The following is a 26,365-nucleotide window of genomic DNA, read 5'->3' as shown; positions in this document are numbered from 1 at the left end:
CTTTCTTTTTTTTTTCCTTTCCTTTCTTTCCTTTCTATTTTTTTCTTTACTTTATGATTTTCCTTTCTTTCCTTTCCTTTCCTGCCCTTCTTTTTTCTTTCCTTCCTTTCCTTTCTTTCATTCCTTCCCTTCCTTTCCTTCTTTTCTTCCCTTTCCTTTCCTTTTCTTTCCTTTCTTTTGTTTTCTTTCCTTTATGATTTTCCTTTCTTGTTTCTCAGCACCCCCCTCTCTACCTCTATGGCTGAAGTTGATAATCACTATACAATGATTATTGCAAGTGGAGTTGTGCGGCAGAGCAAAAGTTCAACACAATACAGTACAACACAATACAATAGAGTACAGTACAACACAATACAATAGAGTACAGTACAACACAATACAGTACAACACAATACAATAGAGTACAGTACAACACAATACAGTGCAGTACAACACAATACAGTGCAACACAATAGAGTACAACACAATAGAGAGATAATAGAAGAGGCTTCCCGGTTTTGTGAGCTGGTTGCACTGTGTTGCTTTCACCCTGACAGACCCTGAGTGGCGCCGGTGCCAGCTGGGCATCCTGTTATGCTACAGGAACATGTGTGTTTTGTACCCTGGAGGCTGAAGCCCAACACCCCCATCCTGTGTCGTTTTTTTTTTTACTGTAACAATAATATTCCAGCTGCCCCCATACGCTCCCCCCTTTATATGACATGGGAAGGGGGGCCGGGGGGCCGGCGAGGGAGCTCTGGACCAGACACACCATATAAATACAAGAGCTTTAAAGGCAGAATTACAGAGCAGCAGCTGCAGGGATGAAGGTAGGAGCCCAGGGCTGTGAGATGGGTACAGATGGGGGTTCAACCTAATTCTTACTCTCACCCCCCACCTCCCCCCATAGGGAATAAATTCCTCCATTTTTAGTTAATTACTTGATTTCCCTATAAAAAAAACCATATTAATTGTGCATGTCACCAACCTGATTAAACAATGGAAATGTTCAAAATAAGGGGAATTGGGTCCCAACTATAAACTTTTGGAGTACTTATGTGGGTTATACCAACGAGGTACTTATGTGGGTTCCGCCAACGAGGTACTTATGTGGGTTCCGCCAACGAGGTACTTATGTGGGTTCCGCCAACGAGGTACTTAAGTGGGTTCTGCCAACGAGGTACTTATGTGGGTTCTACCAACAAGTACTTATGTGGGTTCCACCAACGAGGTACTTATGTGGGTTCTACCAACGAGGTACTTATTTGGGTTCCACCAACGAGGTACTTATGTGGGTTCCACCAACGAGGTACTTATGTGGGTTCTACCAACGAGGCACTTGTGTGGGTTCTACCAACGAGGCACTTGTGTGGGTTCTACCAACGAGGCACTTGTGTGGGTTCTACCAACGAGGCACTTGTGTGGGTTCTACCAACGAGGCACTTGTGTGGGTTCTACCAACGAGGTACTTGTGTGGGTTGTACCAACGAGGTACTTGTGTGGGTTCCACCAACGAGGTACTTATGTGGGTTCTACCAATGAGGTACTTATGTGGGTTCTACCAATGAGGTACTTAGGTGGGTTCTACCAATGCGGTACTTATGTGGGTTCTACCAACGAGGTACTTATGTAAGTTCTAGCAATCAGGGTACCCAATAATCAGATTTATATGCGTATTTACAAGAGCAGTTGTGTATTTTTTAAATAAATAGCTATTGGGCGATCCAAATATAAATGTGTAGATTCCCATAGGGGTCCAAACAAAGGGGAGCTTTGGGCAAGAAGGCAATATTAATACCCTGAGGGGCAGGTACAATTACAAACACAATTGCAGAGAAGCACAGTCTGTGCCCTGGTTTGAACCTACAATGCAGGGGAATCTCTGACACCTTGGCACATTGGGGGGCCCCCCGGCCATAAGATACCACTTCTGGCAGAATAGAGTGAGGGAACCCCACTAGGGCCATTGCTAATAAGTCTCACAGCACCATAGAGGGCACAGTAGGGGCAGTTTGGACCCAGGGGGGCAGTTATGGTGGGGCATTACAGCGGAGCTGAGATGTAGCGGTTCTGTTGCAGGCACTGGGGGCCCTGGGGCGCGTTGCCCTCCTGCTGTTGGCTTGTGGCTCAGTGTGGGGTCGGATATCCAAGCGAGAGCCGGATAATGGTGAGTGGGACGTGTGCGCCGAGCCAGATGTGTGAGTACGAGCCTGTCCTGCTAAAGCCATTTGTATCATGTGTCATGTTAATGGAATACACACACACAGGCACTCTCTTGCACTCTCACACACACACAGGCACTCTCTTGCACTCTCACACACACACAGGCACTCTCTTGCACTCTCACACACACACAGGCACTCTCTTGCACTCTCTCACACACACAGGCACTCTCTTGCACTCTCACACACACACAGGCACTCTCTTGCACTCTCTTGCACTCTCACACACACACAGGCACTCTCTTGCACTCTCAACACACACAGGCACTCTCTTGCACTCTCTCACACACACAGGCACTCTCTTGCACTCTCACACACACACAGGCACTCTCTTGCACTCTCACACACACACAGGCCACTCTCTTGCACTCTCACACCACACACAGGCACTCTCTTGCACTCTCACACACACACACAGGCACTCTCTTGCACTCTCACACACACACAGGCACTCTCTTGCACTCTCCACACACACACAGGCACTCTCTTGCACTCTCACACACACACAGGCACTCTCTTGCACTCTCACACACACAGGCACTCTCTTGCACTCTCACACACACACAGGCACTCTCTTGCACTCTCACACACACAGGCACTCTCTTGCACTCTCTCACACACACAGGCACTCTCTTGCACTCTCTCACACACACAGGCACTTCTCCACACACACAGGCACTCTTGCACCCACACAACACAGGCACTCTCATACACACACACATTGCACTCTCACACACACACAGGCACTCTCTTGCACTCCAACAACACACACACGGCACTCTCAACACACACAGGCACTCTCTTGCACTCTCACACACACACAGGCACTCTCTTTGCACTCTCACACACACACCAGCACACTCTGCCACTCACACACACCACAGGCACTCTCTTGCACTCTCACACACACAACAGGCACTCTCTTGCACTCTCACACACACACAGGCACCCTGCACTCACACACACACAGGCACTCTCTCTGCCACTCTCACCACCACACACAGGCACTCTCTTGCACTCTCACACACACACACAGGCACTCTCTGCCACTCTCACACACCACACAGGCACTCTCTGCACGGCTCACACAACACGACAGGGCACTCTCTTGCACTCTCACAACACACACAGGCACTCTCGTTGCACTCTCTCACACCACACAGGCACTCTCTTGCACTCTCACACACAACACAAGGCACTCTCTTGCACTCTCACACACACACAGGCACTCTCTTGCACTCTCACACACACACAGGCACTCTCTTGCACTTCACACACCCACACACACAGGTACTCTCTTGCACTCTACACACACACAGGCACACTCTGCACTCTCACACACACACAGGCACTCTCTTGCACTCTCACACACACACAGGCACTCTCTTGCACTCTCTCACACACACAGGCACTCTCTTGCACTCTCACACACACACAGGCACTCTCTTGCACTCTCACACACACACAGGCACTCTCTTGCACTCTCACACACACACAGGCACTCTCTTGCACTCTCACACACACACAGGCACTCTCTTGCACTCTCACACACACACAGGCACTCTCTTGCACTCTCACACACACACAGGCACTCTCTTGCACTCTCACACACACACAGGCACTCTCTTGCACTCTCACACACACACAGGCACTCTCTTGCACTCTCACACACACACAGGCACTCTCTTGCACCTCTCACACACACACACACACAGGCACTCTCTTGCACTCTCACACACACACAGGCACTCTCTTGCACTCTCACACACACACAGGCACTCTCTTGCACTCTCACACACACACAGGCACTCTCTTGCACTCTCACACTCACACACACACAGGCACTCTCTTGCACTCTCACACCACACACAGGCACTCTCTTGCACTCTCACACACACACAGGCACTCTCTTGCACTCTCACACACACACAGGCACTCTCTTGCACTCTCTCTCTTACACACACACAGGCACTCTCTTGCACTCTCTCACACACACAGGCACTCTCTTGCACTCTCACACACACACAGGCACTCTCTTGCACTCTCACACACACACAGGCACTCTCTTGCACTCTCACACACACACAGGCACTCTCTTGCACTCTCACACACACACAGGCACTCTCTTGCATCTCACACACACACAGGCACTCTCTTGCACTCTCTCACACACACAGGCACTCTCTTGCACTCTCACACACACACAGGCACTCTCTTGCACTCTCACACACACAGGCACTCTCTTGCACTCTCTCACACACAGGCACTCTCTTGCACTCTCACACACACAGGCACTCTCTTGCACTCTCACACACACACAGGCACTCTCTTGCACTCTCACACACACACACAGGCACTCTCTTGCACTCTCACACACACACAGGCACTCTCTTGCACTCTCACACACACACAGGCACTCTCTTGCACTCTCACACACACACAGGCACCTCTGCACTCTCACACACCACACAGGCACTCTCTTGCACTCTCACACACACACAGGCACTCTCGGCACTCTCACACACACACAGCACTCTCATGCACTCCACACACACAACAGGCACTCTCTTGCACTCTCACACACACACAGGCACTCTCTTGCACTCTCACACACACACAGGCACTCTCTGCACTCTCACACACACACAGGCACTCTCTTGACTCTCACACACACACAGGCACTCTCTTGCACTCTCTCACACACACAGGCACTCTCTTGCACTCTCACACACACACAGGCACTCTCTTGCACTCTCACACACACACAGGCACTCTCTTGCACTCTCACACACACACAGGCACTCTCTTGCACTCTCACACACACACAGGCACTCTCTTGCACTCTCACACACACACAGGCACTCTCTTGCACTCTCACACACACACACACAGGGCACTCTCTTGCACTCTCACACACACACAGGCACTCTCTTGCACTCTCACACACACACAGGCACTCTCTTGCCACTCTCACACACACACAGGCACTCTCTTGCACTCTCACACACACACAGGCACTCTCTTGCACTCTCACACACACACAGGCAACTCTCTTGCACTCTCACACACACACACACAGGCACTCTCTTGCACTCTCACACACACACACAGGCACTCTCTGCACTCTCACACACACACAGGCACTCTCTTGCACTCTCACACACACACAGGCACTCTCTTGCACTCTCACACACACACAGGCCACTCTCTTGCACTCTCACACACACACAGGCACTCTCTTGCACTCTCACACACACACAGGCACTCCTTGCACTCTCACACACACACAGGCACTCTCTTGCACTCTCACACACACACAGGCACTCTCTTGCACTCTCACACACACACACACACACACAGGCACTCTCTTGCACTCTCACACACACACAGGCACTCTCTTGCACTCTCACACACACACAGGCACTCTCTTGCACTCTCACACACACACAGGCACTCTCTTGCACTCTCACACACACACAGGCACTCTCTTGCACTCTCACACACACACAGGCACTCTCTTGCACTCTCACACCACACACAGGCACTCTCTTGCACTCTCACACACACACAGGCACTCTCTTGCACTCTCACACACACACAGGCACTCTCTTGCACTCTCACACACCACACAGGCACTCTCTTGCACTCTCACACACACACAGGCACTCTCTTGCACTCTCACACACACACAGGCACTCTCTTGCACTCTCACACACCACAGGCACTCTCTTGCACTCTCACACACACAGGCACTCTCTTGCACTCTCACACACACACAGGCACTCTCTTGCACTCTCACACACACACAGGCACTCTCTTGCACTCTCACACACACAGGCACTCTCTTGCACTCCCTCACACACACAGGCACTCTCTTGCACTCACACACACACAGGCACTCTCTTGCACTCTCACACACACAGGCACTCTCTTGCACTTCTCACACACACAGGCACTCTCTTGCACTCTCTCACACACACAGGCACTCTCTTGCACTCTCACACACACAGGCACTCTCTTGCACTCTCTCACACACACAGGCACTCTCTTGCACTCTCACTCTCTTGCACTCTCTCTCTTGCACTCTCTCACACACAGGCACTCTCTTGCACTCTCTCACACACACAGGCACTCTCTTGCACTCTCTCACACACACAGGCACTCTCTTGCACTCTCACACACACACAGGCACTCTCTTGCACTCTCACACACACACAGGCACTCTCTTGCACTCTCACACACACACAGGCACTCTCACACACACACAGGCACTCTCACACACACACAGGCACTCTCTCACACACACACACAGGCCACTCTCTTGCACTCTCACACACACACAGCACTCTCTTGCACTCTCACACACACACAGACACTCTCTTGCACTCTCACACACACACAGGCACTCTCTTGCACTCTCTCACACACACAGGCACTCTCTTGCACTCTCTCACACACACAGGCACTCTCTTGCACTCCCTCACACACACAGGCACTCTCTTGCACTCACACACACACAGGCACTCTCTTGCACTCTCACACACACAGGCACTCTCTTGCACTCTCACACACACAGGCACTCTCTTGCCACTCTCTCACACACACAGGCACTCTCTTGCACTCTCACACACACAGGCACTCTCTTGCACTCTCTCACACACACAGGCACTCTCTTGCACTCTCACACACACAGGCACTCTCTTGCACTCTCTCACACACACAGGGCACTCTCTTGCACTCTCTCACACGGACTTGCCCACACAGGCACTCTCTTGCACTCTCTCACACACACAGGCCACTTCTTGCACTCTCTCACACACAGGCACTCTCTTGCACTCTCTCACACACACAGGCACTCTCTTGCACTCTCTCACACACACAGGCACCTCTTGCACTCTCACACACACACAGGCACTCTCTTGCACTCTCACACACACACAGGCACTCTCTTGCACTCTCACACACACACAGGCACTCTCACACACACACAGGCACTCTCACACCACACACAGGCACTCTCTCACACACACACACAGGCACTCTCTTGCACTCTCACACACACACAGGCACTCTCTTGCACTCTCACACACACACAGACACTCTCTTGCACTCTCACACACACACAGGCACTCTCTTGCACTCTCTCACACACACAGGCACTCTCTTGCCACTCTCTCACACACACAGGCACTCTCTTGCACTCTCTCACACACACAGGCACTCTCTTGCACTCTCACACACACACAGGCACTCTCTTGCACTCTCTCACACACACAGGCACTCTCTTTCACTCTCTCACACACACAGGCACTCTCTAGTGGCTTCCAGACCGTTGCAGTTTGACCCCGCCGGTATCCCGTACCCTATCCAGCTCCTTCTCATTTCCCAGGGACCTGATGTTTGCATTACATTGTATGATAGTCCTGAGCCAAGTATTCCCAGCATGCCGAGCTGCCAGCCCTGGCCCCGTGCCAAGTATTCCCAGCATGCCGAGCTGCCAGCCCTGGCACCGTGCCCGCCCCTCTACCCATTACCCAACCGACATGTTCCACAAACAACCCGCTGCCCAAACTAAACACAAGTCATGCAAGATCCTGATTGGCTCCCTAGGGAGGAGATACAGAGATGGGGAATTCATCTATATAAAATAGTAATAGTTCAACAAACCCGACTTCCAACTGGTTGTAGAACCTCAAACCCATCAATTCAATGGTCTTATGCCTTTAGAAATGAGTGTTGGTCTTTGAGGCTTCTTCCCTATTGGTTGGTTGGGTCAGGAGACACTTTGCCCAGGAAATGTAATGTTGAGGCATGCTGGGAGCTGTAGTTCAGCAACTATTCTTAAAGCTCCTGCATCTATAATGAAGTTTTGGGTCAGTAGAATTCTCATTGGGGAATTGGTTTCCATGTGTAATTACGTTCTATAGAGAACTAGGGGGCGCAGTGGGACGGTTGGGTTTAGTTTCCCTTTAAACACCCATCTTGCTGGAACTAAATCATCCCAGAATCTCACATGACCCAACGTCCAATCACAAAGGAGAGGGGGGGGGGGAGCTAAAATTGCAGACACACAAATCTCCAGTGGAATCCGGAAAGGAAATTTCATAAAATCAGCAAATCGAGAGCAGACGGAAGGAAACGATTTCCTCCACAAACACCTCATTCTCTGTGTCAGGTCCCGGCATTAACTGTCTGCCTACTCTCTCCCTACTATACCTGCTATCCCACAGCCCCAGTCCCTTCCCAGAGGCTATTATCCCCCCACTGCTACTATAGGCACCACCTCTCCCTACTATACCTGCTATCCCACAGCCCCAGTCCCTTCCCAGAGGCTATTATCCCCCACTGCTACTATAGGCACCATCTCTCCCTACTATACCTGCTATCCCACAGCCCCAGTCCCTTCCCAGAGGCTATTATCCCCCCACTGCTACTATAGGCACCATCTCTCCCTACTATACCTGCTATCCCACAGCCCCAGTCCCTTCCCAGAGGCTATTATCCCCCCACTGCTACTATAGGCACCATCTCTCCCTACTATACCTGCTATCCCACAGCCCCAGTCCCTTCCCAGAGGCTATTATCCCCCACTGCTACTATAGGCACCATCTCTCCCTACTATACTGCTATCCCACAGCCCCAGTCCCTTCCCAGAGGCTATTATCCCCCCACTGCTACTATAGGCACCCATCTCTTCCCCTACTGATCACCTTGCTATCCCACAGCCCCAGTGCCCTTCCCCAGAGGCTATTTATCCACCCCACTGTTACTATAGGCACCATCGCTCCCTACATTACCTGCTATCCCACTAGCCCCAGTCCCATTTCCAGAGGCTATTATCCCCCCCACTGGCTGACTATAGCACCATCTTCTCCCTACTATACGCTGCTATCCCACAGCCCCAGTCCCGTCCCAGAGGCTATATCCCCCCACTGCTACTATAGGCACCATCTCTCCCTGACTATACCTGCTATCCACAGCCCCAAGTCCCTTTCCCAGAGGCTATTTATCCCCACTTGCTACTATAGGCACCATCTCTCCCTACTATACCTGCCTATCCCACAGCCCCAGTCCTTCCCAGAGGCTATTATCCCCCCACTGCTACTATAGGCACCATCTCTCCCTACTATACAGCTATCCCACAGCCCCAGTCCCTTCCCAGAGGTATTATTCCTCCTACGCACTATAGGCACCATCTCTCCCTACTATACCTGCTATCCACAGCCCCAGTCCCTCTCCCAGAGGCTATTATCCCCCACTGCTACTATAGGCACCATCTCTCCCTACTATACCTGCTATCCCACAGCCCCAGTCCCTTCCAGAGGCTATTATCCCCCACTGCTACTATAGCACCATCTCTCCCTATATACCTGCTATCCCACAGCCCCAGTCCCTTCCAGAGGGCTATTATCCCCCCACCTGCTACTATAGGCACCAATCTCTCCCTACTATACCTGCTATCCACAGCCCCAGTCCCTTCCCAGAGGCTATTATCCCCCACTGCTACTATAGGCACCATCTCTCCCTACTATACCTGCTATCCCACAGCCCCAGTCCCTTCCCAGAGGCTATTATCCCCCCCAACTGCTACTATAGGCACCAATCTCTCCCTACTATACCTGCTATCCCACAGCCCCAGTCCCTTCCCAGAGGCTATTATCCCCCACTGCTACTATAGGCACCATCTCTCCCTACTATACCTGCTATCCCACAGCCCCAGTCCCTTCCCAGAGGCTATTATCCCCCACTGCTACTATAGGCACGCATCTCTCCCTATATACCTTGCGTATCCCACAGCCCCCAGTCCCTTTCCCAGAGGCATGATCCCCCCACTGCTACTATAGGCACCATCTCTCCCTACTATACCTGCTATCCACAGCCCCAGTCCCTTCCCAGAGGCTATTTATCCCCCCACTGCTACTATAGGCACCATCTCTCCCTACTATACCTGCTATCCCACAGCCCCAGTCCTCCCAGAGGCTATTATCCCCCCACAGCTTACTATAGGCACCATCTCTCCCTACTATACCTGCTATCCCACAGCCCCAGTCCCTTCCCAGAGGCTATTATCCCCCCCACTGCTTACTATAGGCACCATCTCTCCCTACTATACCTGCTATCCCCACAGCCCCAGTCCCTTCCCAGAGGCTATTATCCCCACTGCTACTATAGGCACCATCTCTCCCTACTATACCTGCTATCCCACAGCCCCAGTCCCTTCCCAGAGGCTATTATCCCCCACTGCTACTATAGGCACCATCTCTCCCTACTATACCCTGCTATCCACAGCCCCAGTCCCTTCCCAGAGGCTATTATCCCCACTGCTACTATAGGGCACCATCTCTCCCTACTATACCTGCTATCCCACAGCCCCAGTCCCTTCCCAGAGGCTATTATCCCCCACTGCTACTATAGGCACCATCTCTCCTACTATACCTGCTATCCCACAGCCCCAGTCCCTTCCCAGAGGCTATTATCCCCCCACTGCTACTATAGGCACCATCTCTCCCTACTATACCTGCTATCCCACAGCCCCAGTCCCTTCCCAGAGGCTATTATCCCCCCACTGCTACTATAGGCACCATCTCTCCCTACTATACCTGCTATCCCACAGCCCCAGTCCCTTCCCAGAGGCTATTATCCCCCACTGCTACTATAGGCACCATCTCTCCCTACTATACCTGCTATCCCACAGCCCCAGTCCCTTCCCAGAGGCTATTATCCCCCCACTGCTTACTATAGGCACCATCTCTCCCTACTATACCTGCTATCCACAGCCCCAGTCCCTTCCCAGAGGCTATTATCCCCCCACTGCTACTATAGGCACCATCTCTCCCTACTATACCTGCTATCCCACAGCCCCAGTCCCTTCCCAGAGGCTATTATCCCCCCACTGCTACTATAGGCACCATCTCTCCCTACTATACCTGCTATCCCACAGCCCCAGTCCCTTCCCAGAGGCTATTATCCCCCCACTGCTACTATAGGCACCATCTCTCCCTACTATACCTGCTATCCCACAGCCCCAGTCCCTTCCCAGAGGCTATTATCCCCCCACTGCTACTATAGGCACCATCTCTCCCTACTATACCTGCTATCCCACAGCCCCAGTCCCTTCCCAGAGGCTATTATCCCCCCACTGCTACTATAGGCACCATCTCTCCCTACTATACCTGCTATCCCACAGCCCCAGTCCCTTCCCAGAGGCTATTATCCCCCCACTGCTACTATAGGCACCATCTCTCCCTACTATACCTGCTATCCCACAGCCCCAGTCCCTTCCAGAGGCTATTATCCCCCCACTGCTACTATAGGTCACCATCTCTCCCTACTATACTGCTATCCACAGCCCAGTCCCTTCCAGAGGCTATTATCCCCCCACTGCTTACTATAGGCACCATCTCTCCCTACTATACTGCTATCGCCACAGCCCCAGTCCCTTCCCAGAGGCTATTATCCCCGCCACTGCTACTATAGGCACCATCTCTCCCTACTATACCTGCTATCCCACAGCCCCAGTCCCTTCCCAGAGGCTATTATCCCCCACTGCTACTATAGGCACCATCTCTCCCTACTATACCTGCTATCCCACAGCCCCAGTCCCTTCCCAGAGGCTATTATCCCCCACTGCTACTATAGCACCATCTCTCCCTACTATACCTGCTATCCCACAGCCCAGTCCCTTCCCAGAGGCTATTATTCCCCCCACTGCTACTATAGGCACCATCTCTCCCTACTATACCTGCTATCCACAGCCCAGTCCCTTCCCAGAGGCTATTATCCCCACTGCTACTATAGGCACCATCTCTCCCTACTATACCTGCTATCCCACAGCCCCAGTCCCTTCCCAGAGGCTATTATCCCCCACTGCTACTATAGGCACCATCTCTCCCTACTATACCTGCTATCCCACAGCTCCAGTCCCTTCCCAGAGGCTATTATCCCCCACTGCTACTATAGGCACCATCTCTCCCTACTATACCTGCTATCCCACAGCCCCAGTCCCTTCCCAGAGGCTATTATCCCCCACTGCTACTATAGGCACCATCTCTCCCTACTATACCTGCTATCCACAGCCCCAGTCCCTTCCCAGAGGTATTATCCCCCCACTGCTACTATAGGCACCATCTCTCCCTACTATACCTGCTATCCCACAGCCCCAGTCCCTTCCCAGAGGCTATTATCCCCCCACTGCTACTATAGGCACCATCTCTCCCTACTATACCTGCTATCCCACAGCCCCAGTCCCTTCCCAGAGGCTATTATCCCCCACTGCTACTATAGGCACCATCTCTCCCTACTATACCTGCTATCCCACAGCCCCAGTCCCTTCCCAGAGGCTATTATCCCCCCACTGCTACTATAGGCACCATCTCTCCCTACTATACCTGCTATCCCACAGCCCCAGTCCCTTCCCAGAGGCTATTATCCCCCCACTGCTACTATAGGCACCATCTCTCCCTACTATACCTGCTATCCCACAGCCCCAGTCCCTTCCCAGAGGCTATTATCCCCCCACTGCTACTATAGGCACCATCTCTCCCTACTATACCTGCTATCCCACAGCCCCAGTCCCTTCCCAGAGGCTATTATCCCCCACTGCTACTATAGGCACCATCTCTCCCTACTATACCTGCTATCCCACAGCCCCAGTCCCTTCCCAGAGGCTATTATCCCCCCACTGCTACTATAGGCACCATCTCTCCCTACTATACCTGCTATCCCACAGCCCCAGTCCCTTCCCAGAGGCTACTATCCCCCCACTGCTACTATAGGCACCATCTCTCCCTACTATACCTGCTATCCCACAGCCCCAGTCCCTTCCCAGAGGCTATTATCCCCCCCACTGCTACTATAGGCACCATCTCTCCCTACTATACCTGCTATCCCACAGCCCCAGTCCCTTCCCAGAGGCTATTATCCCCCCACTGCTACTATAGGCACCATCTCTCCCTACTATACCTGCTATCCCACAGCCCCAGTCCCTTCCCAGAGGCTATTATCCCCCCACTGCTACTATAGGCACCATCTCTCCCTACTATACCTGCTATCCCACAGCCCCAGTCCCTTCCCAGAGGCTATTATCCCCCCACTGCTACTATAGGCACCATCTCTCCCTACTATACCTGCTATCCCACAGCCCCAGTCCCTTCCCAGAGGCTATTATCCCCCCACTGCTACTATAGGCACCATCTCTCCCTACTATACCTGCTATCCCACAGCCCCAGTCCCTTCCCAGAGGCTATTATCCCCCCACTGCTACTATAGGCACCATCTCTCCCTACTATACCTGCTATCCCACAGCCCCAGTCCCTTCCCAGAGGCTATTATCCCCCTACTGCTACTATAGGCACCATCTCTCCCTACTATACCTGCTATCCCACAGCCACACCCCTTCCCAGAGGCTATTATCCCCCACTGCTACTATAGGCACCATCTCTCCCTACTATACCTGCTATCCCACAGCCCCAGTCCCTTCCCAGAGGCTATTATCCCCCCACTGCTACTATAGGCACCATCTCTCCCTACTATACCTGCTATCCCACAGCCCCAGTCCCTTCCCAGAGGCTATTATCCCCCCCACTGCTACTATAGGCACCATCTCTCCCTACTATACCTGCTATCCACAGCCCCAGTCCCTTCCCAGAGGCTATTATCCCACTGCTACTATAGGCACCATCTCTCCCTACTATACCTGCTATCCACAGCCCCAGTCCCTTCCCAGAGGCTATTATCCCCCCACTGCTACTATAGGCACAATCTCTCCCTACTATACCTGCTATCCCACAGCCCCAGTCCCTTCCCAGAGGCTATTATCCCCCCACTGCTACTATAGGCACCATCTCTCCCTACTATACCTGCTATCCCACAGCCCCAGTCCCTTCCCAGAGGCTATTATCCCCCTACTGCTACTATAGGCACCATCTCTCCCTACTATACCTGCTATCCCACAGCCACACCCCCTTCCCAGAGGCTATTATCCCCCCACTGCTACTATAGGCACCATCTCTCCCTACTATACCTGCTATCCCACAGCCCCAGTCCCTTCCCAGAGGCTATTATCCCCCCACTGCTACTATAGGCACCATCTCTCCCTACTATACCTGCTATCCCACAGCCCCAGTCCCTTCCCAGAGGCTATTATCCCCCCCACTGCTACTATAGGCACCATCTCTCCCTACTATACCTGCTATCCCACAGCCCCAGTCCCTTCCCAGAGGCTATTATCCCCCCACTGCTACTATAGGCACCATCTCTCCCTACTATACCTGCTATCCCACAGCCCCAGTCCCTTCCCAGAGGCTATTATCCCCCCACTGCTACTATAGGCACCATCTCTCCCTAATATACCTGCTATCCCACAGCCCCAGTCCCTTCCCAGAGGCTATTATCCCCCCACTGCTACTATAGGCACCATCTCTCCCTACTATACCTGCTATCCCACAGCCCCAGTCCCTTCCCAGAGGCTATTATCCCCCCCCACTGCTACTATAGGCACCATCTCTCCCTACTATACCTGCTATCCCACAGCCCCAGTCCCTTCCCAGAGGCTATTATCCCCCCACTGCTACTATAGGCACCATCTCTCCCTACTATACCTGCTATCCCACAGCCCCAGTCCCTTCCCAGAGGCTATTATCCCCCCCACTGCTACTATAGGCACCATCTCTCCCTACTATACCTGCTATCCCACAGCCCCAGTCCCTTCCCAGAGGCTATTATCCCACTGCTACTATAGGCACCATCTCTCCCTACTATACCTGCTATCCCACAGCCCCAGTCCCTTCCCAGAGGCTATTATCCCCCCACTGCTACTATAGGCACCATCTCTCCCTACTATACCTGCTATCCACAGCCCCAGTCCCTTCCCAGAGGCTATTATCCCACTGCTACTATAGGCACCATCTCTCCCTACTATACCTGCTATCCCACAGCCCCAATCCCTTCCCAGAGGCTATTATCCCCCCACTGCTACTATAGGCACCATCTCTCCCTACTATACCTGCTATCCCACAGCCCCAGTCCCTTCCCAGAGGCTATTATCCCACTGCTACTATAGGCACCATCTCTCCCTACTATACCTGCTATCCCACAGCCCCAGTCCCTTCCCAGAGGCTATTATCCCCCCACTGCTACTATAGGCACCATCTCTCCCTACTATACCTGCTATCCCACAGCCCCAGTCCCCAGATTCTACCCCTACACCAGATTAACCCTTTCCTCTTACTTTCCAGGGGAAGATACTGAGCAGTTCCCTGCAGACTGTGAGGAGGTCCATGCTGCCGGGGCAGAAGCCGATGGGGTATATGTTATTTACCCTGCTGGGTCCTCGAGTGCCGTGCCAGTGTACTGTGACATGACTACTGATGGCGGCAAGTGGACAGTGAGTTGATTATTATTTTGTATATAAACTGGTATAAATCATTGTGTACAGCAATAGTGAATGAAGATCTTGGTATGATCTGTTTAGTTGTTTAGTTACCCACAGACCAGGGCAGTCAGAAATCCAAGGCTGCCGTTAGTGGAGTTATTATAGTATCAATCTAATGGTGTAACCTTATTGTTCAGAAATGTAGACCTTAAAGGGAAACTACACTCCCAGAATGAATACGTAACCAACAGACAGTTTATATTATGTGAAGTGGCCTATTAAAGATTCTCCCCAAACTGGAATATATATATCAGTAAATATTGCCCTTTTACATCCTTTCCCTTGAGCCGCCATTTTGTGATGGGCTGTGTGTTCCCTCAGAGATCAGCTGACAGGAAGTGATGCAGCTCTAACTGTAACAGGAAGTAGTGTGGGAGCAAAAGGCAGAACTCTGTCCATTCATTGGCTGATGGGGCCTAGCATGTATGTGTGCCTTGGCTTGTTTGTGTGCCCTGTAAATCCTATGATCCCAGGGGGCGGCCCTTAGTACTTAAAATGGCAGTTTCCTATTTAGGATTACCCAATGGCACATACTGCTAAAAAGTATATTTATATGAAAATGGTTTATTTAGACGAAGCAGGGTTTTACATATGAGCTGTTTATGTGATATATTTTTATATTGTTCGGAGGTATAGTTTCCCTTTAAACCTGAGGCTGCATTGGGCGGTTGCCCAGAACATTTTGCTGTGAGTGGGAATTAGAGAGCACATGCTCTGTCCCCACAACAAGAGGCAGCAGGGTTTCCCTATTACGGCTATGGCGAGTTGTGCATTGATGTTCCACTAGGAGGCGCTGTTAGGCTGTGTAATATGGCACCGAGCCTCTCATCCCATGTAGTAATAATGTTTCAGCCCTGAGAAACAGTTCAGCCCAGGGGTAGGCAGGACCCTTACAATAGATGCCATACACAGGCCAATTGTAGCAGCCGATATGGGTCCCTTAGACAGATTCGGCAGCTTATCGGGCGGTGTAGGGGCACCAACGACGGCTCTGCCCGACCGACATCTGGCCTGAAATCAGCCACATATCGATCGGGCAGGTTAAAAAATTTAGTCGGATCGGGGACCGCATCGGCTCGTTGATGCAGTCCCCGAACTGACTGCGCCCATTACCAGCCTCCTAATTCGATGGTTTGGCTCCGGGGCCAAATGACCGAATTAGCCTAAATTTACCCAATATTGCCCACCCGTAGGTGAGGATATCGGGAGAAGATCCGTTTGCAGATCTTAACGTGTATGGCCACCTTTAATCCCAGTCTTTACAATCCCCTTCACGTTTTGACTCCACCCCATGACATCACAATCTGCCCCCTAGTCAACCCACCCATCTGCCCAGCCGGTATACTTTGTAGAAAAAAAGCGGCCACCCTGTTTACCCTTGAGCCACATTCAAAGGTGAAAATAGTTGGGGAGCAACACAAGTATAAAAAAAGTTCCTTGGGTGCCAAATATGGACTATGGTTGGCCAGTTGGTAGCCCCTATGTGTAATGGTCTACAGGAGGTTCTATTTGTCTGTACACTGGGGTTTTTATGCAACTAAAACTTGCCCCCAAGCCAGGAATTCAAAAATAAGCACCTTCTGGAAGGTGGCTTTGAGTTCTAAAACCGGTTTCCACCCAGGTGATCCAGAAAAGGTTTAACGGCACCCTGAGTTTTTTCCGCGGCTGGACTGACTACAAATTGGGCTTTGGTCGAGCAGATGAAGAATACTGGCTGGGTGAGTCCTTGCCCTTGTGGAGAAACCTCTGATACCCCTTAGATATAGGCAGTATTAACCCCAATACCCCTATTGCTCCTCTGATACCCCTGACATGTATTAGCACCTAGCTCTTAGGCTTTCTTCTTCTTTATTTTGTGTCTTCTTTGCCCACCACGTGCTTGTTCTTCTTCATCCAGGGAGATCTTTGCACGTCTGAGGCTAATGCTTGCCTGGGCTTGTGTGTAGATGGAGAGGCAGGTCTTGTATTTTGATATATGTTGTCAAGTTTGGGGGGAAGGGGTACAAATTTGGAGGAAGAACCTTCAGGAACTAAAGTTTTATGTATATTTATTGATGCCGACCTTCCAGGTTACTCATCCATCATCTATGATGGCTATTGGTGTGCTGAGCGAGCTTGTGGCTTTTGGACCTGAGCATGTCCTAGAAGGAAAAGGTCCATAAGTTATATCACCCACAGTTTAGAAAAGACCAACCAGCACAGACAGACTGCCCAAACTGAAAATCTTATCTCACAACCCACGTTTTTGTGGGTGGATAGGGCTATCTCTCCTTCTCCCAGATGCTATTTGGCTATCTATACGCATGGCCCTATCACACATCTATGGCACATACCCAACCTTTTGCTCCTCAGACTGGTTGGACCATACAACAGCTAACTGACCCCTTCTGATTACTTTCACGCATGAACCTCGTAGTTCCCAGAAGCCTCTATCAACAATTCATCCTACAAGTTGTCTTATCTTTCCCTCTTTATGTCCCATTAGGGCTGCACAATATCTACCAGCTGACCCTGAGGAGGAAGTATGAGCTGAGGATCGACCTGGGAGACTTTGAGAACAACACGGTCCATGCTAAATATGGCGACTTCTCGCTCTCGCCCAAAGCCATTAACCCAGAGGATGATGGGTACACTTTGTATGTGGAAGAATTCACTGACGGAGGAGCAGGTAGGAAGGCCAAGTGCAGCTCCTAGTGGCCCCATTTATATGGACCTATTGTCCAACTGTCAACACAAAAAGAGTAGTAAAATAAAAAAGACCTCAGAAGACCTCAGAAGTTGGTCATAGGATAAGTGCTAATTACTTACCTTTCTATTCAGGCTTTCTCTTATTCATATGCCAAGGCCTCACTACACCACAGCTTGGTTGCTATGGTAATTTGGACCCTAGCAACCAGATACCTGCTGGAATGCCAAACTCAAGCTCTGCTGAACAAAAAGTTACATAATTCAGAGACCACACATAATAAAAAATGAAGACCCATTGCCAAAGTACAAATGATAGATGTTTCCAAATCTATCAAGGTTGGCCGAAGGATATTTGAAAAGGGCTTTCTACAGTGGAAGATGTAGGGTTGCCAGTTGCCACCTTCGGAATTCGGAACGGGGGGTGGGGCAGTGATGTCATGGGGTGTGGCCAGTGACATTGTGGACGGGGACGGTGATGTCAGGGGTGGGGTTATGACGTGCCAATTGGTCAATCACCATGTCAATCTAACAGAGTCCTAATTTGGAAGATCAGGCAGGTAGATAGAATTAAGAAAGGCTACTGTGCCTGCAATGTTGACAAGAGCAGATGAATGGCTGCCAATTGTTCCTGTTACCATGGCAAAGTCCCAACCTTTGGATCTGAAATGTGGTGCCAGAAGGTGGGTATGACAAGATGTACATTGACGTGGCTTAGGGGAATTGGGGCCTAAATTGTTACAGTTTCGCTGTTTGTTATGGGAATGAGGCAAAGTACGGGAACGCAAACAAAAGGGTCAACGGCCACAGCTATTTAGGGTCTATTTCCCGCTCTTCTTTCCCAATATCTGCAACACAAAAAGGCAAAGGGCAATTCTTTTTGGAAATGACAGGACAGAGAATGCTCAAATAAAAACTGAACAGAACTAGTTGATTTATAGACCGGACAATTTTACTGCAAGATATTCTAGAAAGCCCAATTGAAAGGTCAATTAGGGTAGAATTATAGGGTTGGAGCTTATTTGTTGCAGTGGAACGGTGGCTGAATGGCTGATACCCTAATATTTTATTATATTGGTAACCTTGTTATGAGCTAACATTGGCCAAGCGTTAGAAAGGGGGGGCCTGAACTGCAAAGGTCCATGACCACTGAATTATGATTGGATCTCAGCAGATCTGAGCTACCAAATGGTCAAAAATAAACCCACCAATGATGAGACACTAGAAAAGACAATGGCCCTTTTTAATTTGGCTAGCAAATGCTGTCATTGACACCAGAGATACAGAGGAGCTCAGTGTAAGATGGTAGATGTAGTGGAAAGCAGATTCTCCATTGAGGTTCCTTGCAATCGCCCTGTAATTCTATAGGAACTACGTTGCTGGTACGTTGTTCATAGCATGGGTATGGAAGCCCAATCATTCAAGAGTCTACCTTCTAATCAGTTTAGGGCTTCCAGCAGTTCCTTCACTTTCGCCCTTCAATATGTTTACATGTTAATACACCCTTGTTCACTTTGGGTCTTTTTCAGGGGACTCTCTGACCTATCACAGCGGGATGAAGTTCTCCACCTATGACAGAGACCGGGATACTTACCAGCAAAACTGTGCCTCCCTCTCTGCTGGTGGCTTCTGGTTCAGAGCTTGTCACCTGGCTAATCTGAATGGACCGTACCTGCGCGGGGCCCACCTGTCCTATGGCAGTGGCATCATCTGGTCTGGGTGGAAGGGTCTTTATTACTCCCTCAAAAGTACTGAGATGAAGATACGACGTGTGTGACGACCCTGCAAATCATTTAGCTTTGAAACCTGTAGAACAGTCTGTTATCATATTACTGTCATCCTGCTGTAAGCTTTTCCCCTTCACCTGTGATATGGTTTTCACTTGTGCCCCCAAATGACACTTCTCCCCCCCCCCCCCGTGGCTCACTTGATGTTGCTATAACTCCATTGTGACCTCTCTGATTATTCTGACCTGCTGTAGTATCTACCCTAAATATTCAGTAGATGATGTCCACTAATGAATACTGTAACTTGAATATGTCTCATAAATATGTCATATCATTTCAGTTTTATGTTTTTATTTCCAGTAGAAAGTGCTTCTTTCTTCTTCTTCTGCCTCCTCCTCTTCTTCTTCTCCTCATTCTCATTCTCCTTCTTCTTCTTCTTCTTCTTCTTCTTCTTCTTCTTCTTCTTCTTCTTCTTCTTCTTCTTCTCCTTCTCCTTCTCCTTCTTCTTCTTCTTCTTCTCCTTCTCCTTCTTCTTCTTCTCCTTCTCCTCCTTCTTCTTCTTCTTCTTCTTCTTCTTCTTCTTCTTCTTCTTCTTCTTCTTCTTCTTCTTCTTCTTCTTCTTCTTCTTCTTCTTCTTCTTCTTCTTCTTCTTCTCCTTCTCCTTCTTCTCCTTCTTCTTCTCCTTCTCATTCTCCTTCTTCTCCTTCTCCTTCTCCTTCTCCTTCTTCTTCTTCTCCTTCTCCTTTATCTTCTCCTTCTTCTCCTCCTTCTCCTTCTTCTTCTTCTCCAAGGAAATGGGAATTAGGACTACTAGTATCTTCTACATTTGAGTTATAGGGATACCTAAAGTCACTAAGGAGTTCAATGAAAACATCTTCTCAAAGTGGTTTAGAAAAGGTATAGGTTGTCCATCTTAAGAAAGAAAGAAGGATAAAAAGGAGGAACATTGGGTTGGTAGGAGAACATCAGTTACAATAAATGTCAATGTGAAAAATAAAGATTAGATTATACTGTACACTGTATTATCCTGTATAAAACGGGACATCTTGGAGGCAACAATATTGCTGAGGTGATGAATAGATCACATATAAACAAAGAACTGGGTTGAGTTGCTTTGATTTAGGAAAGTCAACCAAGGAATCCAATTTCTTTCTAAAGGACCATGACTTTTCGAAAAGGATTTCTTATAGGAATCACTGGGAGATAATTCTAAGATCACAAACTGAGTCTTGCTATTGCTATTGCTATTGAAAGTCTATGAGCAAAATGAATATGGTAGGCAATGTATTTTCAGTTGATTGGTAAAGGTTGGTAGAGGCGTTCCAAGTAAGGCCATGGCTGCCTATAATTAAGTGCCTTCTTAGGCAGGAAACACCTAAGGATAACTACTCTTTAATTAAAACCATTTTCTAACTGCACCACTGCCGTGACAGTCCTGTTTCTGAAGAAAAGTGCCAGGCTGCCTGAAGTTCCAAATGTTCCACTGGATCCAATGCCAAGATAGTTGGCATGAGTAGGATGACTTAGTAGGGGACAGACCATGCATATATAGTCAATCCGGTGTTTCAGTAACTGCTGCCTGCTGATTGGATGCTATGGGTTACAAGTAGTGAACACTGTCATATTTGCTCTTTGGTGAGGTCACCAACAAGTGTGCATGACCAAATTGAGCTCTTTCAATCATGGGCCAACAATAGGATAATACATTGGGCCTACAGAGGACTGTCAGCTGAGGGCTGCATCAATGGGCACCAATGGGAACTTGCCAATGAGGTCCTTGTCTGGTGGAATTTTCAAACCTGCCCAATTGATTTTTGGCCAGATATCAGTGGGGCAGGCTTGCCAGTGGGCCCCATACTGGGCTGCCATCTTGGGACCTGTATTATCTAAATCCTGTAGATGTGCCGTCTATTTACATTGACACCAGACTGAATATGCCACTTGGTTTTCTTGTCCCAATCCTGGGTGTAACACTGGCCATGCCAAGTTGGAATGGCAACCCCCTAGGCAAGCCACCCTCAATTCCCCAGTTACCCCACTGTTCTCCAGTCCTTCTCCCTCCCTCTGGTATCTCTTCCTAAATCCAGAAGGTTCATGTTCAGGTTCATGAAATCCCCAATGTTAAATTGCCACCATGTTAAAGCTGGACACATATCTAACCTGCCTCCAGCGTGGCTAATTGGCAGTTTAGACTGCACTGGATTTTGTGAAGCACAATGGATATAAACCAAGTACTACTGACCCATTCAGCATGGGAGGGGGGGTTGCAGGTATTTGGCTTAAAAAGCAATATAATCCATTTCCAGGTACATCCCCACCCCCTTCCCACTATCCCAGTCTCTTCTCGGATTTCCCAGTCCAAGGACACTATTTTGACATTACGCATTGCGTGTTCAGGATATGTAACCCCCCCCTTATCATGGGAATTTCTTTGTTAATCATTATCCCTAATCCTCCTCGCCCCCATTCTTCCCGTACATCAGAGTCCCCCCCTTATATTATAAGCTCTGAACCATATAAATACAAGTGCATTCATCCAAAACGTCAAACAATCTGCTACGGGACTGAAGGTAGGATCAGGGTACAGATGGGGGTTGGCCTCTTAAATGTATAATATAAACTCAGAAGGAATGGGGGACATCTGATTGGCCAGCTGTTCTAGTTACAAGGTTTGTTCTGTTCCAGGCAATGGGGCCCCTCGGACACTGCGCGCTTCTGTTGTTGGCTTGTGCCTCTGTTTGGGGACAGAAATTAAAGAGACAGTCGGACATTGGTGAGTGGGAATATGGTAACCCAGCTTGCACCCCAGACACTGGTAATGAGCAGTTCCCCTGTGCCAGATCCTTCCCTTGCACCAGATTCTCTCCCTGCCACCTTGCACCCCAGACACTGGTAATGAGCAGTTCCCCTGTGCCAGATCCTTCCTTTCCACCAGATTCTCTCCCTGCCACCTTGCACCCCAGACACTGGTAACGAGCAGTTCCCCTGTGCCAGATCCTTCCCTTGCACCAGATTCTCTCCCTGCCACCTTGCACCCCAGACACTGGTAACGAGCAGTTCCCCTGTGCCAGATCCTTCCCTTGCACCAGATTCTCTCCCTGCCACCTTACACCCCAGGCACTGATAATGAGCAGTTCCCCTGTGCCAGATCATTCCCTTGCCCCAGATTCTCTCCCTGCCACCTTGCACCCCAGGCACTGGTAACGAGCAGTTCCCCTGTGCCAGACCATTACCAGATACTCAACCTTCCTTTATCATATTCCAGGCACAGGCCCATTCCCTGCCGACTGTGAAGATGTATATGCTCTGGGATCAAAGGAAGATGGAGTGTACATTATCTACCCTGCTGGATCTTCAAGTGCTTTGCCCGTATACTGTGACATGACTACCGATGAAGCCAAGTGGACGGTGAGATGCCATTTCTTGTCCATTGAGATCTCTTTAAAGGGATCTCCATAGCAGGCCGTGCAATAAGCACAAGGCTGGGTTAAGCAGCCCCAGGGGTGCCCACAATAGGCCAGTTCTTTTAGCCAACCACAACTGCAACAGGGGTTGGTGGTGGTGCTGTAATTATGGACAGAAAACTCAGTGAGCTGATAGATGCCCAAAAACATGTTGGGCCCGGTGCTTTTTTATCCATGTACAATTCCAAACCATATTATCTTTTTTAAAGCTTTGAGTGTTAAGGGTCTTAAGAGATTTTGCTGTGGGGACCAGTTACTTTTAGCCACACCCAGACTGCAGGGTTCATTTCCCAACCCTCCAGGGGCTGTCTGAAACCATCAACATCTGTAAGATGTACATATAAGGTCTCAACTATACAATATACATAGCAGCTGTTCAGTTGGCTTAGAGCTACTGGAATTAATGTCTAATAATAATTATATTTGCAAACGGTCACCCAGAATTCCAAGGTGCAAAAGTATAGTCACTATGCATGAAAGGTTTTCTGTTTAGAAGTCTGTGAGATCTAAAACCAGTCTATTCTCAGGTTATACAGAAGAGGTTTGATGGCTCCCTGAGCTTCTCCCGTGGTTGGACCGACTATAAGTTGGGTTTCGGCCGGGCAGATGAAGAGTACTGGCTTGGTGAGTCTTCGCTGTGTGTGAAGATGAGACCTGTCCTGTCCCCTTGCCATTAGATTCCATGTGGAGTTACCCTTGTCAGTACCCACCAATCTCTCTAAACTACCAAACCTACATCTGCCTGAGCTACATGTTGATTGGTTCCCCCTGATTTGTTTCCCCCTTAGGGCTCCATAACATTTACCAGCTAACCCTGCAGAAGAAATATATGCTGAGGATTGAACTAGGAGATTTTGAGAACAACACGGCCCATGCAGAATATACTGACTTCTCCCTCTCGCCCAATGCAATTAACCCAGAGGATGATGGGTACACTCTTTTTGTGGATGGATTCATTGATGGAGGTGCAGGTAGGTTGCCAATCATTTTTTCACTTAATGCCCAGCAGACAATGATACTATTTAGAATAAAGTATTTAATAAAGTGAACTAGAACAGTCCAGGTCTCCTTTTAGCATGACTTTAGCCTAAACTAGCGGGGGGAACAGGACATACAAACAAAGTTTATGGGAGAACAAAGCCATAAACAATACTGAGAAAAGGGCAATAGAAAGGCAGAGCAGAAAAGATAGTGGAGTAAAGAGAGGTAGAAAAGGAGAAGATGTAATGTGTACTCATGGAAGAGGCACGTGAGCTCAGTTCTAGCCCCATCCCACACACAGTAAATATGTGTTCTTGAGAAGGTACCTCCTCAAGAACCAGAGATACCTCCTCAAGAACCACTGTACCAAAATTACAGTGGTTGGAACTCATCCATCCAACGTGTTTGGTATATACATGGAAGGGTTCTTGAGTAGGCACCTCCTCAAGACCCAAAGAACCAGAGATACCTCCTCAAGAACCACTGTACCAAAATTACAATGGTTGGAACTCATCCATCCAATGTGTTTGGTATAAACATGAAAGGGTTCTTGAGTAGGCACCTCCTCAAGAACCAAAGTACCAGAGATACCTCCTCAAGAACCACTGTACCAAAGTTACAATGGTTGGAACTCATCCATCCAATGTATTTGGTGTAAACATGGAAGGGTTCTTGAGTAGGCACCTCCTCAAGACCCAAGGAACCAGAGATACCTCCTCAAGAACCACTGTACCAAAATTACAATGGTTGGAACTCATCCATCCAACGTGTTTGGTATATACATGGAAGGGTTCTTGAGTAGGCACCTCCTCAAGACCCAAGGAACCAGAGATACCTCCTCAAGAACCACTGCACTAAAATTACAGTGGTTGGAACTCATCCATCCAACGTGTTTGGTATAAACATTAAATGTAGAATCTTCTGGGTGCTCTTTGTTCAGAATACGCTCCCTCCATAACAACATACTTGTTTATTTTGAATTTTTCCCAGGAGATTCTCTGACTTTTCACAACGGGATGAAGTTCTCCACCTTCGACCACGACCAGGACACTTACCAGCAGAACTGTGCATTCCTCTATTCCAGTGGCTTTTGGTTTAAGGGCTGTCACTTGGCCAACATAAATGGGCCATACCTGCAGGATGCCACCTACACGTCCTCTGGCAATGGCATCACTTGGACTCGCTGGAAGGGTTTTAACTACTCCCTCAAAACGACTGAGATAAAGATACGACGTGTGGAAATGTGTCAAAATTGCTCAAATAAATAGACTTTACTTCACCCTGTTGTTTATTGGCTGTTACTAACTGTAATTCCATTGTGACCTCTCTCTCTCTGCATCCTTACCCATTGTAGCCTCTCTCTTTCGTTGGATTGTGTTTCTTATTATTTAATCAATGATGTCCACTAATAAAATGTGCCATGTCAGTCTTGTTTTCTTCTTACTTTGATCAACTAGATGTAGATATTTAACCCCCTGTTATAAGGATATTAGACGTTTCCGTGACAATATAACCTGTAGGCTATGGTTATTGAGATCAAAGTGAGGTCAAAGGTTCCTTGTAATTTCCTTTATAATTTTCATTATCAAGTCTCTTATTCCTTGTGGATTTAGTGGAACATTTAGGCAATGTAACCAGAATCATTAAGAGAAATGAACCTTTATGGAACCTATTAGCTTAAATAGTATCTACATACAGAGGGTATAGGACTCATATTGTACTTTTTTTTAACAGAAACCAGTTGCCATGGATATGATTTACAAGTGCAGTAGTGCACAGAGGTTTACTGTTGGAGTACTGGCTAGGTTCCTGTTGGGTTTGGCCTGGAATATTGTGATTATAGCAGTTGTAAACCTGTGGTTTGGTATATTTTAT

General features: G+C 49.2%; 2 protein-coding genes across 2 annotated transcripts; both read left to right on the top strand.

The window, feature by feature from the left end:
• The first annotated feature begins 715 nt into the window (after positions 1 to 715).
• On the top strand, positions 716 to 20,384 carry mfap4.1 (microfibril associated protein 4 gene 1). The gene is made up of 6 exons (XM_012971456.3): positions 716 to 809; positions 2,059 to 2,146; positions 15,437 to 15,585; positions 17,255 to 17,351; positions 18,119 to 18,301; positions 19,848 to 20,384. Exons 1-6 carry the CDS (start codon positions 804 to 806, stop codon positions 20,093 to 20,095), a joined length of 771 nt encoding a protein of 256 aa, XP_012826910.1. The 5' UTR covers positions 716 to 803; the 3' UTR covers positions 20,096 to 20,384.
• Positions 20,385 to 22,524: 2,140 nt separating this feature from the next.
• On the top strand, positions 22,525 to 25,916 carry mfap4.2 (microfibril associated protein 4 gene 2). The gene is made up of 6 exons (XM_012971439.2): positions 22,525 to 22,615; positions 22,731 to 22,818; positions 23,311 to 23,453; positions 24,037 to 24,133; positions 24,298 to 24,480; positions 25,481 to 25,916. Exons 2-6 carry the CDS (start codon positions 22,734 to 22,736, stop codon positions 25,756 to 25,758), a joined length of 786 nt encoding a protein of 261 aa, XP_012826893.1. The 5' UTR covers positions 22,525 to 22,615; positions 22,731 to 22,733; the 3' UTR covers positions 25,759 to 25,916.
• Positions 25,917 to 26,365: the final 449 nt, after the last annotated feature.

The sequence above is a fragment of the Xenopus tropicalis genome, chromosome 9 (assembly GCF_000004195.4).
Source record: "Xenopus tropicalis strain Nigerian chromosome 9, UCB_Xtro_10.0, whole genome shotgun sequence".
In the NCBI taxonomy this organism is placed as follows: domain Eukaryota; kingdom Metazoa; phylum Chordata; class Amphibia; order Anura; family Pipidae; genus Xenopus; species Xenopus tropicalis.
The sequence above is the reverse complement of the archived record's forward strand: the minus strand, read 5'-3'. Positions and strand labels throughout refer to the sequence as shown.

Bases quoted from the DNA above. Each gene is read 5' to 3' on its own strand.
- mfap4.2 (XM_012971439.2), top strand. From the start codon at position 22,734: ATGGGGCCCCTCGGACACTGCGCGCTTCTGTTGTTGGCTTGTGCCTCT. The intron at 23,454-24,036 runs GTGAGATGCCAT...GTCTATTCTCAG, and splicing joins CCGATGAAGCCAAGTGGACG to GTTATACAGAAGAGGTTTGA. The intron at 24,481-25,480 runs GTAGGTTGCCAA...AATTTTTCCCAG, and splicing joins ATTCATTGATGGAGGTGCAG to GAGATTCTCTGACTTTTCAC.
- mfap4.1 (XM_012971456.3), top strand. The intron at 2,147-15,436 runs GTGAGTGGGACG...CTTACTTTCCAG, and splicing joins CAAGCGAGAGCCGGATAATG to GGGAAGATACTGAGCAGTTC. The intron at 17,352-18,118 runs GTGAGTCCTTGC...ATGTCCCATTAG, and splicing joins AGATGAAGAATACTGGCTGG to GGCTGCACAATATCTACCAG.